The following is a 19,627-nucleotide window of genomic DNA, read 5'->3' on the forward strand; positions in this document are numbered from 1 at the left end:
GAGAAAGAGAGAGAGAAAGAAAGAAAGAAAGAAAGAAAGAAAGAAAGAAAGAAAGAAAGAAAGAAAGAAAGAAAGAAAGGCTGGTTTGTAGCTCAGGGATAAAACCAGAATATGCCAGGGTCTGAGCTTAAACTTCAGAATTGAATAGCATAACTACCTGCTATATACAACCGCAATGTTTATTTCCTGCATTCCAGCACTTCCATACACTCTGGCAGGACCAGGGACCATTTAGATTCTGGTCACTTCCAGGGATGGACAGTTAGTCACGCAGGGGGTCTCTTGGGGTCTGTTTCCATATTGTGCACTCAGGTCGTGGGCTAAGGTTGTGTGTGTGGTGTGTGTGTGTGGGGGGGTATTGCTTACATCACGGAGCTTCCATACCTATAAGACTGCTTTCTGGCTGCTCCTGCCTATCTGTGGAGTGACTTCTGTGCTTCCTTCTACCTGTTCTTGTGAAGGTAGGTGAGTTGTTTCATTCTTTTCCTCCAGCTGTTGTGTTGTTGTTATTATCTTGAGACTAGTCTCGCTGTGTAGCCCTGGCTGTTCTGGAACTCACTGTGTAGACCAGCCTAGCCTCAATGTAGAGATCCGCCTGTATCTGCCTCCCAAATGTTAGGGTTAAAGGTCTGTGCCACCACACCGGGCCCTGCCATTCTTCATTCTAGTTTTGTTTTCTGGGTCTTTACATGTCTTGCAAACTTTTCTCCCTTTCTGCAAACATTTTAAACATTAATAATTAATTTTGAACATTTGAGAAAATAAGAAAAGGAAATGATCCAGCTCTCATCATTGCTGCATGGGTGATGGTGATGGTTTCTCCTTGTTTCTGCCCCATTTCTAGCTTTCAGCCAACCCTGGAAATTCATGCCACAGGTTCCTACTCTCCCTTCCCTAGCAGTAGACCACTGTTGAAGTTACCCTATGGAAGTCTTCTAAGAACGATGGAGGCGAGGTTTCTTCACAACAGGGCTTTGTGCGAACCACAGGTGGCAGCTTTTCTCCTGGCCTTGGCAGGCAGTCTCTCTCATGGCTTCTGTGGGTGTTCTTGGGGCCCAGATTTGCCCCTTTCTCTTCCTGAAGGAGAAGGAACATTCTCTTCTGGATTCTGTGCCAACATTAGCTTGCTGGTTCACTTCAGGGGAACTATGATAGCTTTTGTCTCCACCTCACTCTTCCTTAACAGCAAGTGCACTTTAGAGCCCTCCTTCCCCTCGGAGCAAAGGGTTTCCTATCTTATCCCATTAAGGCTTTTAAATCTTGTAAACTAGGGCCAAACATGCTGCTTGGGCAGAGGAGGTTTCCTGTCTGCAGAGAGAGGCAGTGTTTTCTTCCATTCACTCAGTTCTTCTGCTTCATGTCAGAAAAGTGTTCCAGAAGCAGACAGGGTTTCATTAGGATGCTTCAGCGATTTAAAAGACAGGCCTTTTCAGTCTCCTGGCCTGGTGCATCCTTTTTCATACCCAGCTCCTCCATCAGGCAGGGATTATAAACCATCACAATACTCCACACATGACATTTAAAACTTTCCTGCAAAATTTAGCTTTTCTACTTACCTATTTTGTTAATGGTGGCTTCCTCTTAAAACCTCTTTTCTGAATGTAATATGGCCCCATGAGCCATAAAACCTCAGTGTCCGTTGCTTTAACAACATGGGTGCTTGCTGTGCCTCGAAGATTTTCATGAAGCGATTTATTCCTCTTCTAAAAGGTAAGTAACAATGCAGAGGCATTTATTCTTTGATTGGAGCTCAGTCATCACAATAGTTAGCTATTTAATGGTATAAATGCAAATTAATACAAGATAAAGCACTTTTATGTGTATCTTGCCCCTAAGTGGAACGTGTTTGCAAGACAGAAGTGCACCTGCTTTCTTTGTAGTTCTTACTGGGGCTACTCCTGCTTTTGACATGGCTCTTAACCTTTGAGGTTTTTGATGTGGATGTGGTTTCATTATGGAAAGTGATTTAGAATCCACTTTATGAGCCATGCAGCTGAAAAGATTTTAGATATGATGGCTTCTGGGCATGACAGTTGTACACCTTTCACTGAGGCTGAACCTCCATAAGCTAAATTATGAAGTACTTACAGGCACACATTTTTCCTGTCAAGAACTATGGGGCATGTAAAATTCATTTATGATTGATAGTAGGGCACACAGAGTTTAAAACCCACATTTTAAAAGTTAGACTTGTTAACCTTGTCCAATACTGTAACGCGGTGCTGTGGAATTAGAAGCAAAGAGCAGTAACGTTTGCTGCCAGGAGAACCATATTTATTAACTCAACAAAGCCATAAGGAAACAGATCTGAAAGGCAGAGTGCAGTATTTCATCTTGAGGATAATTTCTGATCTTCATCGGAGGTCCCACAAAATCATTTCTTTTTAACTGGACATGCTAATCAGTTCTACAAAATCTGAAAGGTTATGAATTTTTCATCAGTCCATTGTAGCTTTGAAGTTAACTGTAAATATTTATAAATCCCTTCTTCCCAATATGTATAAAAGTAAATGAAAATGAAAAGAATTGCACCAAGTTTTAACTTGTCCTCTCTCCATCTTTGTCTATCACAGGTATCTATCTATCTATCTATCTATCTATCTATCTATCTATCTATCTATATCTATGTATCTATGTATCTATCTATCATCTATCTATCTCTATCTATCATCTATCTATCTCTATCTATCTATCTATCTATCTATCTATCTATCTATCTATCTATCTGTGTATGTGTATGTAAAATGCTTAGCTCAAACAGTGGGGAAGAGACACATGTATTAAACTGTAGATCATGTTTTACAAACTTCTAATTCTCTGTGACTAAACTAAGGATTCTGAATGTTAGTGGCTTTGTAGAATATATAAACAAGCCATAATCATTTTTTTTGGCTTATGCTTTTGAATAAGTATGGAATGATGTTAGACTATTTGAACAAAGATATTTTATCTGACTCGAGGGCTAAGTGTTGGGGCCTTCCAGTTTCTCCAGGAAGCGATTTTAGCGTTGTAGCCGTCTCTTCTTCCTCCTCTTTAACAGTAACTACCCTGTGTGGCATTAGTTTGCTTATAATTTTAAAAGGTAAATAGCGTGACACATGATATGCTTCTGTTACTCAAAAAACGGGTTGACTCTATTTCAGGATTCATTTCGGGATGAATGGGTCTGTCTTGATTAACCCACGTGAGTGTGAAAATAGAGGTGGAGTTTCTCCGGCTTTCCAAGTACAGCTCACCAGTGACTTGATCTGTTTCTTTGACTCTTCAGTAGAACTCAGGTAAATAAAAAAAAAAAATTAACTATTTAATAGAAACTAAAATTGAAATACCAGGACAAGGAGTTGTTTTTGTTTCTTGTTCTTCAACTGAACTTGCCATGCCCCTACACTTGTGTGTGTGGGGGGGGGGGGTTAGATGAGAGAAGAACTAGCAGAGATACTAAAATTACTGCACAGAGGATGAATATTAATAGAGGAAGATTCTGAGAAGGGTACTTAGTACTTTAGCTGCATAACAGCATAGCTGGTATTTGTAGCTTGGTTTCAACATCACACGTGTTACTTAACAAAAAAATTTATAATCAATAAAATGTTATTGTAAAGGAAGCGTCAAATATTATTATTAGGGTCGTCACTGTTTGTGGGGGCCCTCTTGCCCTCTTGCATTTTGTCTACCAGGTTGAAAGGGAAAAGAGACAGAAGGGATGACAGAAAGTTGTGTACACATCCCATGAGCGTTAACAAAGATAGCCCTCCAGGAAACAGATTTTCAGTGAATCAGCTCAAAGTTGTTCCAGAGTATAATATATAGGATTGGGGAACCTGGGGACAAACCCTAATTTGCATGAAGTGGCACGCTCCTATCACAAGGCTTAGTCTGTGGCAGTAGGGTCTTATAATAGCAGAGCTCCTTAGCACAAGCCTTTTTAGCAGGGATCTGTGCCAAGGATCAGGCTAAAGATGAATCATGCATCTTGTTTAGAGACAGGCATCTGATTTGGAGAGACTTTTCAGATAAGGTTTGTCTTGTAGGCTCAAGGACATTCTCCAGATAAGGGCAGGTAAAGAGCAGGAAGCTTTGCTGGTTGCTGAGGGACTTCCACATTGCCAAAGCTTAGGGAAAAACCTGCTAGGCTTATGGTGTCTGTGACCTCTAACCAACTAGCAATATATTCCAACAACTGTTCATCCAAAGAACTCACATGCCATAGATTATATAAAGTGCTTGTATTTATATCAAAGCCCACCCTAAACTTACAAAGCAGACCTATGCTTAATGTGTTATATACTTGGTTCTATAGAAATTCAATGGAAAGCCAACAAAGAGTAAGAACGATGGAAGAACTGGATGTGTGTTCACCAAAATTCAGTTTCTCAAGAGCAGAAAGTGAAGTGAAAAAGCAGAGAGATCGGATGCTGTGTGATGTGATCCTAGATCAGAGAGTTCTGCCTGGTGTCGGGAACATCATCAAGAACGAAGCTCTCTTTGACAGCGGTCTCCATCCAGCTGTTAAAGTATAAGTATTGTCAAATTCGTTTTGAGCTTGTTTTTAAATGCCGTAAGGACCCAACGAGAAACAGAAATCTGTGGTGTAGCAACATATTCTCTACATACTCCAGGCATTTTTTAGGTCTTGGCTTTAAGGGTCAGCTTCTTGGTGTGGCCATCTCTGACTTCCTGTGAGAACTGCAGGTCTTAGTTGCTACCCTCAGGAGTCCTTAGCTTGCTTTGATTTTATTTTCCTTATACCTTGTACTAGTTTTACTTTCAAAGATATTTTACTCATTACACTTACTGTTTTAAACAACAACAACAAAAACAGTATCTCTTCCAACTGGAATGTCACCTATGAGGAGGGCAAGTGTCTTCTCTGCAGTGATGTTCCACTGAAATACTGAAATAGCACAGTGCCTAGCTTTAGAAAGATATTTGTGGAATGTATGAATAGATGAATTAGGCTTACTGTTTATTTTTTTTTCTATCTGGCATATGAAATATATTTTCTACAACACATGTATGAATTCACATTTATAGTTGCGAGTAACAGACAAAGACTTTTGGTGAACGATAAAGATGAAACTCAGGTAGCGGGGACTAAAGAATGAAGGAGCGGAGGGCAAAAAAAACAAAATTCCCAGCCCTCGTTCATTTAGTTTAGATAGGCCTGAAGGGAAACTCATTAGACCTCTAGAGTAGGATACCAGGACACGGAACGGATTTGGTTTGTTGTTTGTTCTCCTACTGGAGAGACCGGAACTCTCATTTTTCTAGGAGACAGAATGAGTAGAGAGAGCCGTACTGAGAATAGTGATTAACTAATTAGGGTCTGAGAGGGAACAGACTGGAGTGGCAGCATCCATCCCCATGTTTTCTTCTAGGGAAGAAGTTGGCACTTAAGGCTCTTTCCTGGGTTTGTTACTACTAACTAAATTTTAACTGCATCAACTATTTCTACAAAGTAGAGCAAGCTTGTTACATAAATTGTTTTTTACATTAGTCCGTATTTGTTTTGTGCCTATAGATTCCCGCTGGTTTTGGTAAAATCCAAATCGTTGGTAATTAAAATTTAAAGCAAACCAGTTAATGATGATTTGAAGTTAGGCTATGCTTTTTCACACTTAGAACAGATAAGGTCTTGACAAAAATGAGCTTTTGAAGAATCACTTAGGTTTCTAAGGAGATGTTTTCTAGCAAAGGACCAACCAAGGGCATGGGAGATGGCTTGTCTAAAGTGTAGAAACCCTGGTTTTGATCCCCAACATTGGAGTGCGTAAGAGAGAGTAATAAAGAGAATGTACATGAATTTTAAAGTTACAGTTGTGAAGAAATTATGAAATGTTTTCCCATGAAGGTGTGTCAGTTGTCAGAGGATCAGCTCCGTCACCTTGTGAAGATGGTCCGTGAGTTCAGCATTCTCTTTTATAAGGTGAGAAAGAATATTTTCAACCACATCTTAATGCCTGTAGTTTTCTCTCTTGATGCTACCAGGGTGTTAAGGCCACAGGTAGCCCTCTAGTGGTAAGAGTGCAGAGATTCAGGGAGCAAGAGTGGCAATTAGTGCCTTAAATTTTAGGTCTTAACTCACCTCACTATGAATGTATTTAGTTATATTTATATTAAGTTATGCTAGTAGTTTACTTGAATTCTTTTTATATTTGGGCATATAAACACCAAGCATTTAGGCAGACTTCATACTTGATAAATAGACTTGGGTTTGTTCAAGTTTTGCCAATGATTATACAGAGTTTAGGTTATTTAGATAATATTTAGTACTTGGGGTTTTTTAATCTGTAATTTGAGATTATATTTCTGTATGTACAACAAAAACTATTCTAAGGATGATATAAGTACTCAATTGATGTATTAGCAAGTTGTATGATGTTCACGTAGACCTCAGTAAAAATGCTTTATCTTTTAAACAATGGATGATAACTAAGCCTGTTTTACCACCACAATTTAATACATGTGTTTTCACTATGCTCGTGATTACGGTATTATAATGGTCTTTATTAATTGACATAAAGTGTTAATGAACCTCTTACAGTACATGGCTACCTTCTGTAACAACGGCAATTTTATAGTGACCTAGGCCCATTTATTCTTCCAGAGAAAAATGACTATAGAAAACAGTCCATTTTACCCACAGCAAATTGGGCATTCGCGTACCTTGCTAAATTAATATATGTTGTTTGTGTAGTTTCAGCCCATATACAGTAATGTTTCTGAGTTTTTACATTTTCATACTCCTGGTAGAAACAGAAAATATTCTCTTTGTAGGTACTTGAAACACATGTATATAGAATAAAACTATGGCAGAAAAATCAAAATGTCTTTTGAAATGAAACTTATACCAAAATAGAACATATTCTCTGTGAGGACAGTATTTGAGTTTTTATTTTCTTTTCTAGCAAATCTTTAGAGTTAAAGAAAAAAAAAAGTCCTTTATCAGGCCAACAAAGAAAATGCTCTCGTTAAATTTTATTTCCTAAAAATAACGTTTTTGCCGTTGAAACTGAGTGAGTAGCTTCCTTGTTCTAAAAGCAATCAGATTTGAAGCTAATCTAGCCCTTTTCTTACAACCATGTAATTATGTTTAATTAAGAAAGCCTTAAAAGCATAAAAGACATTTTAAAATATAGAACTTTTATATATCATTTAGATAAGAGGATAAAGCCGAGACCAGTTTGGAATACTAATAAGTTAAAACATAATGACTCAATTATTTCACACAAATCTTATTTGATAGACATTACTAAATTTTGTCAATACCTTTTACTTTGATGAAAAACTATTATGTGGAACTGCGTACAAATTTCTGACATTTGCAGAGATGACTTAATTTCCTGACTATATCTTTGTCCCCCGTAACAACAGTCTTGAGCATAACGTGATAATTTTATTTATTTTCTTTCTTAGTGCCGTAAAGCAGGATCTGCCATTTCTAACCACTACAAGGTTTATAAACGCCCTACCTGTGGTCAATGCCACTGCAAAATTACTGTGTGTCGCTTAGGGGAGAACAGCAGGGTGGCATATGTCTGTCCTCACTGTCAGAAAGAAGACCCTCAGCACGTTCAGCTACGGTAAGATATCTGATTTAGATTATCTTTCTGAATAGCTGATAAACACGCAAGTGAAGGAGTGCCAGGCTAACGTAGCTTGTAGTTACCACAGAACAAAGAGCTTGAAAACACTCATGAAAAACCACTGCAGAGGAATGGGCGAACATGCTCGTCGGGCCAGAATCAACTCACTGGAACTAGAACCAGAACCGTTTGTTCTGGTTAAAAGTTAATATGAATTGTAATAGCTCTAATTGTGAAGAACGATGCCAAAAAAAAAAAAAAAAAAAAAAAAAACTCAAAACCAACTATTAGAAGCTTTGACTTTGGGAAAGCTGGGATAGAATAAGGAAAATTTTTGAGTGAAGTGGCAGGAGACTGTCCAGCAAGGCCATTTCATGGGCCACATAACAAGATGGTTACCACCATGTTAGGTGAAGCCGAAAATGTTCCGCTCACTGAGAATAGATACAGAAATGAACTGAGACCTAGCTCTGGTGACCTATTCCTTTTGAGAGGGGGCAAACAATATGATGTGATTGGGAGTGGGAAGAAAGCCTGCATTGCTGAGCTCTGCCACACCCGAGGAGGAGGATGAGCCTTTACTTTGTGACGAGCTTAGCGGCACGACTTGTTTTCATAAATAGATCCACATCCACTTGCTTTTTCCCCCTCTGTGTTCTATTTCTATAGAACTCCCACTCTGCCTCCCAAGTATTATATCCCCCTCCTGCCGGCCTAGTTTATTGTCACAGACAGGAAATATCTTCAGACAGCTAGTTGTATTTGTTGTATGGGTTTCTGATTTTTCTTTTCATGATACACTTATATATTTATTTGACTCCCTACATTTAACACTGTAACTATCTCATAGAAGACCTTCCCTGAATTTGTCTGTTGGATAAAGGACTAATATTCTGTGTTTTTCTAGAATCTGTAGCTTCTTCCGGGTTTTTGAAAGTTTTCCTTTGTTCTTGCAAGGATTCAATAAATAATAATCATATAAGCAAGATATTTGTCAATTCCAAAGCGCTTGGAGGTGAGATTTAAAGACTAATAGAGGTCCTGAAAGGGATTTAGATTTTCTTGTAGGCACAGCTGTATTAGAAGTATCGTGGGCAGTGTAATTCCCCCATTGGCACCTTCTCAATTTCTGTTTAGAAAAGGACAGGCCTCCCATGGCTATCAAGCAAACCTGGCACATCGAATTGTGGTAAGACTAGGCACCTCCCCAAATAGGCTGCCCAAGGCAACCCAGTATGAGGAGTAGGCTCACAAAAGCCAACAAAGAGTCAGGGACAGCCCCTGCTCACACTGCTAGGAGTTCCACAAGATCAAACTTCACAGCTGCAACAAATATGCCACGTGCCTAGGTCAGTCTCATGCTGCCTGCCTGGTTATCAGTGCAGTCTCTGTTAGCCCCTAGGAGCCCAGGGTAGAGGATTCTGTAGGGCTTCTTGTGGTGTCCTTGAGACCTCTGCCTTCTACAATCCTTCTTTCATCTCTTCAACAGGATTCCCCAAGTTCTGCCTAATATTTGGCTGAGGTTCTTTACATCTGCTTCACCAGTTGCTGGATGAAGCCTCTCTGGTGATAACTGGAGTATAGCAAAGTATCACTGGGCATCATTACATTGACCTTTTTTTTTTTTTTCTCCAGTCGTAGTGGTTTCTATCCTAAGTCTCTGGGATATCAGCCTCTGGGTTCTGGTGATCCCGGCAGTGTCAAGAATGGGCTTATTTTGTGGCATGGGTCTCAGACTGGACCAGTCATTGATTGGCCATCTCCACAATTTCTGTGCCACCTTTATTCTAGCACATCTGTAGGCAGTACAAATTGTAGGTCAAAAGTTATGTGGCTAGGTTACTGTCACAATCCCTCCACTGGAAGTCTGGCCAAGTTAGAGGAGTTCAAGCTCTGTATTCCCTTTTGCTAGGAGTCTTTGCTATGGTCACCCTCATAGATTCCTGGGAGTTTCCATCGTACAGGGTTATTAGCTCATTCTAAAATGCCCCCTTTCTCCAATGTTCTCCCCATCCATCGCCTCCACCTGATCCCCCTGTTCCCATCCCCACCTGCTTCCAGTCTACCCTCAAAATCTATTCTAATTTCCCTTCTCAGGGAGATCCAAGCACTTCCCTCTTGGGTTCTCCTTGTTACTTACCTTCTCTGGGTGTATGAATTGTAGCATGGTTATCCTTTATTTTACACCCAATAGCCACTTATAAGTGAGAACAAGGTCATATTCCTAAGCTTCGTGTAGACGGAAGTAGGGATTCTAGAATGTCCTAGAAGGGAACCAGAATGTGGGGAAGACGGGGAGGAAATGTCTAGCTTATTTGGAGACTCACCACACCAGTCTTGGGTGTTTCGGATATATCCACAGGTCTAACCATGTAGGATAGAAAGTGCTTGTAATTGGCTGCAGGTTACTGAGAAAGTAGTGCGATTTACAAGCAAGTTCTTCCTGTGGGCCTCACCTGCCAGGAGGGTGGGACAACTTGAGGGCATTTGGAAGATGCGAAGAAACCCTATGGTGACTTAGTCTTGATACAATAAACTTCTTTGGGGAAGAGAGTTTGATTGTAGTTGCCATGACAAAATATAGGCTAAAGGGATCATATGGTCAAATGACCATTGGGATAGTTTGTAGGCTTGGCTGAAAAGCTCTAGGAACCAGAGCCTGAGGACTGGAAGTGCAGGTTGACCCAGATAGCTAGTACTGTCAGGGTGCCTCCAGCAGGCAATTCGTCTTAATGCTTCTATCCCCTGCCTTCTCTGCCTTCTGCTGTCAGAGAGACATACCGAGCTGCAGAGCATCAAGCTTAGAATTTGCTGATGGACTGGGTATAAGATGTAAGGGCGTGTTCAGATGAAGTCTAGAGTTTTGTCTAGTTACGTTGAGAAAGTGCTAATACCCTTATGAAACAAAGTAGGGGAGTTACAGACTATGCGTGGACTGTGTTTGTACCACTGTCATTTGGGTTTTATGACAAAGTACCACACTTTCAGCATAAAAGCAGGAGAAATTTATCCACTCAAGTTGGGATGCCAAAACTTTGAGTCATTTCATCAGACCAAAATAAAGTGCCGACAGATGTGTATTCCTTTGGAAGGTCCTCGGGGATGATCCACCCCTTGCTTCCCTGAGCCTCTAGTGACTGCCAGCACCCCTTGACAAATGCTGTGCCACTGTATAGAGTCTTTGCCTCTGCCCTTTTCTCTGTGTATGAAGTCTGCCTTTCCCCTCTCCTAAGGACAGTTCTTCCTAGGTCAGTATCCTGAATTTCATCTGCAAAGACTCCTTATAAATCAACATTTTCAGTTCCCTGATATGGCCTGGTGTCTTCGGAGAGCCCTTCTTCAGCCTACTACAGCATGTTAAGGGTGAACTCCTATTACATAGCCATGCCAAGACTGGGGAAAACTTATTACTGGGTGACTAAGAAATGGAAGAACAACAACAGCAAAGAGGGATCCAAAAGCCTCTAGGTGAAACTGTGTACATCCTCTTACGATTACAAAAGGAGATGACAATAGTTCAGGCTTCGAGGCACACGGAGACTCTGAAGGTCCCTTAAATTGTGTTCCACTAGGAATAAATGCAGCCTTCTGCCTTTCAGAGTAAGTCGTGACCAGGAGCTAGGTCAGAGGCACAAATGGTTTAGCATTCCATACGCAGATGAGATGCAAAGTGTTAGAAGTCAAGGTAAAGATAAAGAAATTGTAATGAGATGTGTCTTCCTTTCAGGTTTCCTTGCGCTATTCATCATTTTAGCAATCAAGCCTGGATGCCAGGGCTGGTGTGTTTGTGTATAAGGAGCAAGACTTTACAGAAGTCAAGGCTACCTTTGAGAGTCGGGGAACCTGGGCTCTGAAGGAAATGAAGCTGCGTAGGCTTTTCTGAAGGAGCTCTTCTTGGGATCAGGGGCACCGCTAAGGCTCTGTTTAACTGCAGGGGACCCAGGACAGGAACTGCACTAAAGCTTTAGAAGGGCGCTTTCTTGTCAGTCATGGCCAGTAGATTCCAGGTAGAGATCGTGATTTACATTCATCACTGAAAATCGGGCTAATCTCGGCTGTTTGTTTCTCAACCTAATAGCTACAAATCTAAGAGGGATGACTTAGTAGATGTAAAAGGGCTTTGTGAGAACTAACACTTTTTTTCAGCATTATGGATTAAGCAATCAATTTGTTGCTTAGCAAATACTATTGAAAAAATCTAGAATTTCTAGAGTTTTCTTTTCTGGAAACATGAAATCATGTAAAGTTTTCTCATTTCCTCTTTTTTTATTTTTTCGTTTTTGTTTTTGAGATTTTAGTGTAATTACATTTTTCTAGGTTGTTTTGGGGATTATAGTGTAATTATGTCATTTCTCCCTTCCTATTTCTCCCTCCTAACCCTCCTGTTTACTTCTTGCTCTCTTTCAAGTGTCTGTCCTCTATTTCATTTTTCCAATGTTCTATTTTAAGCCTAACCTTTTCTTTTTCTGACTTAATTGAATAAATAATATTTGCTTTTGAAAAGTAGTATTTAAAATATTTGCAAAAATACTTCCTGCTGGTTAGAGCAAATGCTTTTGGTTTGTTTGGTGTTTTTTTAACACAGTACTTTTATTCTCTATAAAAGGCTTATTTCTTAATTTAGCAGCAGTCAGTGGGGCTTAGGATACAGTTTTCGTATCTACCGCTAATGACTTCTGAATAATAATAAATGGAATTGGGGGTATCAGTGTTTCTACAATAGTTTCTACAATCTCCAGAATGTATAATAAAGCATTAAGAATATAAATGATTGATTTAAATAATTATCTTACAGCCAACTGCCAACCAACAAAGCTGTAAGCAGCTGGACTTCCAGGAGAAACGATTGCCTGATGGACTCAGTGGCTCGGAAATGCGAAGAGGAGTGGTCCTGTGCAGTCTGCACGCTCATAAACAAACCCTCCGCTCTGTCCTGTGATGCTTGCTTGACCGCAAGGCCTGTTGGTAAGAGTGACATTTGAGTCTGAGTTTATAAGATGTGTAAGAGCATTTACCGTAGAGTCAGGTATATGTTTTGCTCCACCTTTAATTCCACAACCAACTATAGTGCTTTCTTCCTCAGATGGTTAGGGGAATTGCCAGCCTTTTTTATGTAAACTGAACTCATAGTCTGTGGAAAATATTAAAAAAAAAAAAGAAGACAGAAAGGGGAAAGATGCTTTTCCTAAAACAGTATGTGCCTTTGTATCTCAAGCACTGAGATGATCACATCTGTTCTCTACTGTTTCTAATGAATTATTCAATAAAGCTTTGTTTTATGCAGATTTCAGCAACTTTCCAGTTTGTTATTCAGTCCAAGTGGTTCATAAATTGAAAGGGAGGAATTCTGTAAGAATATCTTTGCAGGTGGAATTGAAAAATGCTGAATTTTTTCCCTTCTTTCTCCTTCCTACCCCTTGTTATTAAAATCTTTACCCAGACAATTGTACTGATTTCATTGAAATCCTTCAAAATAACTCTTTAGAACTCCCAATCTCAAGCGTTCAGAGAATGTAAAACCTCCGAGGAAACCTGTGATTAAGAGCCATCTCGCTGATGCGGCTCCCATTGTGTTCCCCAAGTGTTATTTCTTTCTCCAATTAGAGATGAGAAAGTTCGTTCTTGACTTCAGGACCCCTGCATTGTGGTAGCGGCTGTATTGTTTTTTGTTCCCTGGGCCTGTGAGGCAGGCATCTCCCCTCAGACAGCTTTGCTAAGTCCCAGGAGGGACTGCACCTCCTTCAGTTTCAGTCACCCAAGAGAGAAAGAAGCCGGGAAAACCAGTCTTAATTTTGTACATTCTGAAATGCCTTCATCTGTCTAATCAACTATTTCTTGTTAATATGAAGATGTGTACCTTAAGCACAATATAGATCATATCATGATGTTGATTCTAAAATTGTAGGGTATTTGTTGAAGCATATTATCATCAACATCAAGTGTCTATAATTCTTCTTTACTAATCATAAGTAAACTTCATTTGGTCCTGTCAATCCTATAAATATTCCTGCCTATACATTAGTCTCTAGCTGCAGAACTGAAGCCCTATGGGACATCATTCTTAATTATAAATGCTTATTACTTTGACTAATACTAACAAAATTGATAGCTGAATAATCAATCGTTGGATATTTAAACATACAAAAGTAAACACATATCTTTGCTAACTCCATCTTTTGGTTTTTATAGGTTGTTGATAATATATTACCTAAGCAGAAGCTAACTCGCTATAACTTGTTCAAGTGAGCTTGGCAACACAGTTGTGCATATTTGCGTAGTGTAATGAACTAAAAGTTTAAATCAACGCTATTTCAAATAGCCAGTATATTGTATTTCTAGGAATACTGCAGAATTCCTTATCTCTTTTTTCCAGATTCGGTGCTCAGGAATGGAGAGAATTCCGTTGACTTTAGCAACTTAGTGAAGTACCCTTGTAATAACTTTGAGAATACACACAAAGAAGTGAAGATCAACAGGAAAACTGTATTTGGAAGTACGACCCTTGTCCTGACTGATTTCAGTAATAAATCCAGGACTTCGGTCAGAAAGAAAAGCCCAAACCAGATAACAGGCAGGGGATTTCGAAACTTTCCTCCTGTAGACATATGTTTTAGTGATCTACAGCACCCCTCCACCGAAGGAACAAACTCTATCATTCAGCCAGCCAACAAGGTAAACATATCGCCTATAGTTTGTGCCCAGCCTAAATTATTTAGTTCAGCACATAAAAAATTGAAAACCACTCACTCTTCAGGAGCAGACCTCACACGTTACAGCCCTGGACTTTCTAACAGGTATGATATTTCTAACTTGGGTCTTTACAGTACTGGCATTAAGTTTTTGTTGCTATTGTTCTAAGCATTTTTAAGATCAGTAAGGCATTTGTATTGCATCATGTTCTAGGATGGCAGAAAATCCATCCATTGCTAAGAAAGTTCAATTGCTCTTCGTAACATCAGCACTGAAAAATCATTATAGTAATTTGCCTGCTTTTCTTTCTCTAGCTAATTGATGTTAGTAAAGGGAAGAAAGGGGACAGATTTCCCTGCAACTCCAAGTATTTTTTTTTCCATCATTTCCAGATTATAACCATATGTTCAATATGACATATTTGGAAAATATCAGAAAATACAAAAAACTATTTAAAACACCCACGATCGTACCAGGTATCGGCTGATATCTGATATATAGATATTCCTTGGTTTCCAAGGTAGTTGTATCCCAGTAAATTTGTCATGAGTTGAAAATGCATTCCCTTCCCCTAACCTTCCCATCAGTCTAACCATACACGACCCTGAACGGTCCCAGTTCTCTCCCTCATGCCGTGTGCCTGATTGGGAGGTAGAGCTTGTCAATCATTGGGAGAGATTATTAGCCTCCATGCCACCAGCCTGAGTAGAAACCCAAATTTGAGCTCTCGCTTCTACTGCATACATGTCACTGCTTCATTATGGAAAAGTCAGAGCATCGTGGGTAACAGTGTGTCTGTGGGGCCCAAGCATTTCTTCCCGATAAAGCAAAGCTCTGAGGAAAACCAGTATATATAAAAGTTTAGTGTGCGTCCTCTGTTTTAAAATAGGGAAACTGAGATACCCACGGTTGCATTTGTGTTAAAGAAAGTAGCTATATCTTTAGCCATGTGGAATTTTTTTTCTCCTATTTTAACCAAAATTTCCCCAAGAGCATCCATGCTGTTTTTGTATCTGAAATGAAATTACATTTCCTCTTAAGTTCTGCACATACCAGATGTGTTTCCTGAAACTACCAGCAACATGGCCGGAAGATTGTTAGCTGAGCTGTAGACCGCCCTGACTGACCTCATTCCCTCACCTTTCTATCACAGCCTGTGGTTGGCTGTTGTTTGCTCTTTGGTGTGGTCTGGGGGTGGGGGGGGGGGATGCCACCCAGCTCCCAAATAAATCTCATGGAAGCTTATTCTCACTTATGATCGCCCGGCCTTAGCTCGGCTTCTTTTCGGCCAGCTTTTCTTAAATTATCTCCCTACCTGTTTTCTCTGGGCTTTTTTCCTTTTCTTCCTTCTGTGTATCTTACTTTCACTCTTACTCGGTAGCTGGGTGGCTGGGTGGCTGGGTGGCTGGGTGGCTGGTTCCTGATGTCCCTCTCCCCTTGTTCTCTCGCTCTTCTCCAGCTTTCTCCTTCTACTTATCCTCTCTGCCTGCCAGCCCCACCTATCCTTGCTCCTGCCTCATTATTGGCTGTACTGCTCCTTATTAGATCATCAGGTATTTTAGACAGGCAAAGAATCACAGCTTCGTAGAGTTAAACAAACGCAGCTCAAACAAAATCACGCACCTTAAAATAATATGCCCCAACAACAGCCAGATAAGCAGCTATCAGAAAACTACCTGTCCACCATTTTTTTCTTTCAAATTGATTCATCACGAATCAGTTGCTATACTTATACATAGCATTTTAATTTTTAAAACATTGTTAATGTATTTGGGGCAGCGTGATGTGTGGCGGTGAGAAGACAGTTTGCCGGAGTCTGTTCTCTCCTTCCACCCTGTAGGTTCCAGGAAGCATGCTGGGTCTTTAGGCTGGCATTGAGCACCTTCGCCCACGGAGCGATCTCACTGACCCTTTGTAACATTTTAAATGAAGAGTAAAGAAAGCAAATAATGTATTTTCTTCCTGTAAATGTCTTCTCTTACCAATGGCAGACAGTTACTGTGGAATCTGAAGTAATCTCTGGGGAATTTGGATTTGTCGCTGTTCCTTTACCTGTGCTTTATTGATGCGGGGGTTCTACCTCTGGGGGTGGCATGATGAACCACCTGTTGGAAACTCCTAATCTAAACTCTGGGAATCCTTGAGGCTTATTTCATAACAATTCCCAGACAGTTTTTTCCCAGTATATGCATTTGTCTCCACCTTCTTATCCTACCTCAATATCTTCTACCATGAGTTAATCCTGTTGATTGACCCGAAGCTGATTATTTCAAAATATTTTGCCCATAATCATTTATCTGATGCTCCTGTTATATTAGAATTAAGCTACGGAGGCCTGAACTTTTAACTGAGTAGCTAAATGCATCTTTTTTTTTCTAACCCTCATTGATGCCTCATGATGAAAATCAGGAAGGAGCTACAGTCTGAGTTGGGAGGCGGTCCTGGAGAAGAAAATAGCTTTTAGGCAGTTTTGCTTTTCAGTGGTGTAACTGGAAGGAAGTGGAGGTGATTGCTTTAAAATAGTGTGCCATTGATTGTACCCAGATGAAATATCCTGGCATATTTTTTTTATTTTTTTCATGCAAGCAAACAAAAAAACCCACGATTTTATTCATGAATTAAGGATTAAAAAATTAATGAAAACTTAAATTTAAATGATTTCTTCATAAACTATTAACAGTAGAATCATACGATTAATCACAGTGCACAGCATTGCCTAGAAATGTTATAACTGTGTGTGTGTTTACTGAACATCAGGAAGAAACTCTACAGTGTGTGTGTGTGTGTGTGTGTGTGTGTGTGTATTCTGAAGAGAAGAACATCAGGAAGAAACTCTAGAGTGTGTGTGTGTGTGTGTGTGTGTGTGTNAGGAAGAAACTCTAGAGTGTGTGTGTGTGTGTGTGTGTGTGTGTGTGTGTGTGTGAGTGTGTGTGTGTTTACTGAACATCAGGAAGAAACTACAGTGTGTGTGTGTGTGTATTCTGAAGAGAAGAACATCTGGAAGAAACTCTACAGTTGTGTGTGTGTATCTGTATGTGTTGAAGAGAATAAATCAGGAAGAAACTTTACAATCAATCATGATCAACTAGCAGAATAAATGTCAAGTGATGAAATGAATTCTCCCAGCAGCCCTTCTGCACCCAGCTACTTTACAAGGAATAAATTGCAAATTACTGTCATTTATTTCATTTTTCTCCTCGTCTGGCAGCTAGAGTGGTTCCTCTCATGGACACGATGCCTCACAGAGGCTCACCACAAAGCCCTGTTAAAAACAGGTGGTCCACTCAGAATTTATAGCCAGCCTATTTTCTTTAATAATCATAGGGTAATTAATTTGACTTTTGTTCCCTCAATTAGCAATCTCTTTGCCGTTACATCGCATGCTATGTTGATAAGGCCTATTTTCGGATTGATCTCTAAATATACTTGCATGTTATCCAGTTGCCAGATGATAAATCAGATAATTGAACGATTTTTTAAAGCAGTTAACAATAGCTTCTAAAAACCAGTTTTAAATCTTTGATCCAGGTACTGTAAACACAAAGAAAACATAGTGATACATTTTCAGAAAAAGAGTGTGTTCTCGCCGGAATATCACACAAAGGCCCGCATGGGAGAGTAAAGGGCCCTGTTGATATCCTCCCTGTTTCCCCATGTCTGTTCCCATCAATAGTTGGAAGCCCTGCGCTTGTCTCTCTCACCTCTTGGAGTTCCTACTCGCCTCACTCATTTAATTTCTGCTTACTTTAATATTTGAAATAATCTTGGATTGTCAAATCTACATCCATTTGGACTGACTAGTAAAAAACTTACTTCCACGAAGTATTTTTGTTATAATAAACCATTCAATCTATAAAAATCAATAATTTAAATTAATGATTGCTAATAGAACAGATTTCCATCTCAGGGATTTTTTTTTGATCTCTGATTTCTTTATTTTTAAGCTATTAGGATGCAACCCATATGTTTTATGCATTTCTATTATTTTTGGAGAACTTGTTATGCCTCAAGCATTGTCCATGATCCCATTGATGCCTATTCCAGTACACTACAGCCAGGAAGGCCAGATTCAACAAACACCTGTTTAGTTATTTTTGTGTTAAAAAAAAAAAACCCACAAAATTGAATCGTTGCCACAGAGACTCACAAGCTTGGCATACATGTCTGAAAAGGGTTTGCTAAGTTGGTCTAAATATCACTATGCCACTTATAAATCAATATTCAAAAGATGAGCCTAATCACCACAATACCTTCAGCTGTCCGTTATGCCAAATTTACCTAGGAAAAGGCTCTGCTCTCTTTGGAAAGTTTTTAAATAATGATAGAAACAAAGAGGAACCAAGATATCCTCGATTAAGCTGAATACTTAATTAGCCCGGATAATGTTTTCTATCATAAAACAGGATAGCTTGTGCATATTTAGAGCTGATGTGATCGCAGGTGGCAGGAGTAGCTTGGTTCCATTAGCTCCACACTTCACAACTTAATCTGCCTATGAATCACCTGGGACTCTTGTTAGCAAGCAGATGCTGATCCAAAGGGGACTTGGAGGAGGGGCGATTAGCTCCCTGTGTCTGAGGAGTTTCTGGGTGATCCTAAAGGTTCTAGTTATTGGGCCACATTCTGGCTACCAAGGATAGAACAACTAGAACAACGTACAACCAGCTTTATGCCAGAGAAGACATCATGGAAGACAAAATGAAGAAGAGGCAGGCCTGCAGTCTCTTGAGTCCCATCTCCCACTTTTCTACCCCAGAAAAGCTTCATAGAAAAAAATTGAAAGTTCTTCTTAGTAAGGTCTGTGAAATTTGGGTTAACACATAAGGCAAGTGAATTAGGAAAGGTTGAACTAAGTACTACCAAAGGCAGCACTTTAGAAGTCATGCATAAAACTGTTTTCTTCTTCTTCTTCTGGTGTGGGTGCTGTAGCTAAGGCCTCTCTCATGGTGGGTATGTGCAATGCCAAGCTCCATGCTTAACCCTTCCACATTAACTTAAGACAGGCCCTTGCTAAAACTGAGCTGGCTGGCCTTGAAAAAAACAAACCTCTTGGCTCATTCTCCTGAAAAGCTGGAGTTACAAGCCTGAACCGCCAGGGCTTTAAAATGTACATAAAAACTGTGCAGATATGGAATGCTCCTTTCCACTTATGTCTTCCAATACCCTTCCCTCATCTTCTTTTCTCCCTTAAATTTATTACTATTTATGAATCCACTTCTGTTTTGACATCTATTGACTTCTCTGTAGCTATGCAGATAGTTAGCTTCTCTGGAAGTTATGGTTTGAGATTGCCTCTAGAGACTGTTGGTGCAAGGGAAAGGTGTGGAGAATAAAAGTCCTGTGGTTACCTC

The 19,627-nt window shown here is 39.8% G+C and overlaps 1 protein-coding gene across 2 annotated transcripts in view; it reads left to right on the top strand.

Moving 5' to 3' along the window:
* Neil3 (nei like DNA glycosylase 3) overlaps positions 1–19,627 on the top strand; it is a 44,439-nt gene that overhangs the window by 21,063 nt on the left and 3,749 nt on the right. The window contains exons 3-8 of one of the 2 annotated variants that reach the window (XM_050147303.1): positions 3,144–3,278; positions 4,301–4,514; positions 5,852–5,926; positions 7,417–7,583; positions 12,382–12,551; positions 13,960–14,380. In XM_050147303.1, coding sequence (XP_050003260.1) covers positions 3,144–3,278; positions 4,301–4,514; positions 5,852–5,926; positions 7,417–7,583; positions 12,382–12,551; positions 13,960–14,380 — 1,182 coding nt within the window. The remainder of the gene's footprint in view (positions 1–3,143; positions 3,279–4,300; positions 4,515–5,851; positions 5,927–7,416; positions 7,584–12,381; positions 12,552–13,959; positions 14,381–19,627) is intronic. The other variant, XM_050147305.1, reaches the window with a different exon arrangement.

The sequence above is a fragment of the Alexandromys fortis genome, unplaced genomic scaffold (genome assembly GCF_014885135.2).
Source record: "Alexandromys fortis isolate MF-2015 unplaced genomic scaffold, M_Fortis_MF-2015_v1.1 scaffold_32, whole genome shotgun sequence".
In the NCBI taxonomy this organism is placed as follows: domain Eukaryota; kingdom Metazoa; phylum Chordata; class Mammalia; order Rodentia; family Cricetidae; genus Alexandromys; species Alexandromys fortis.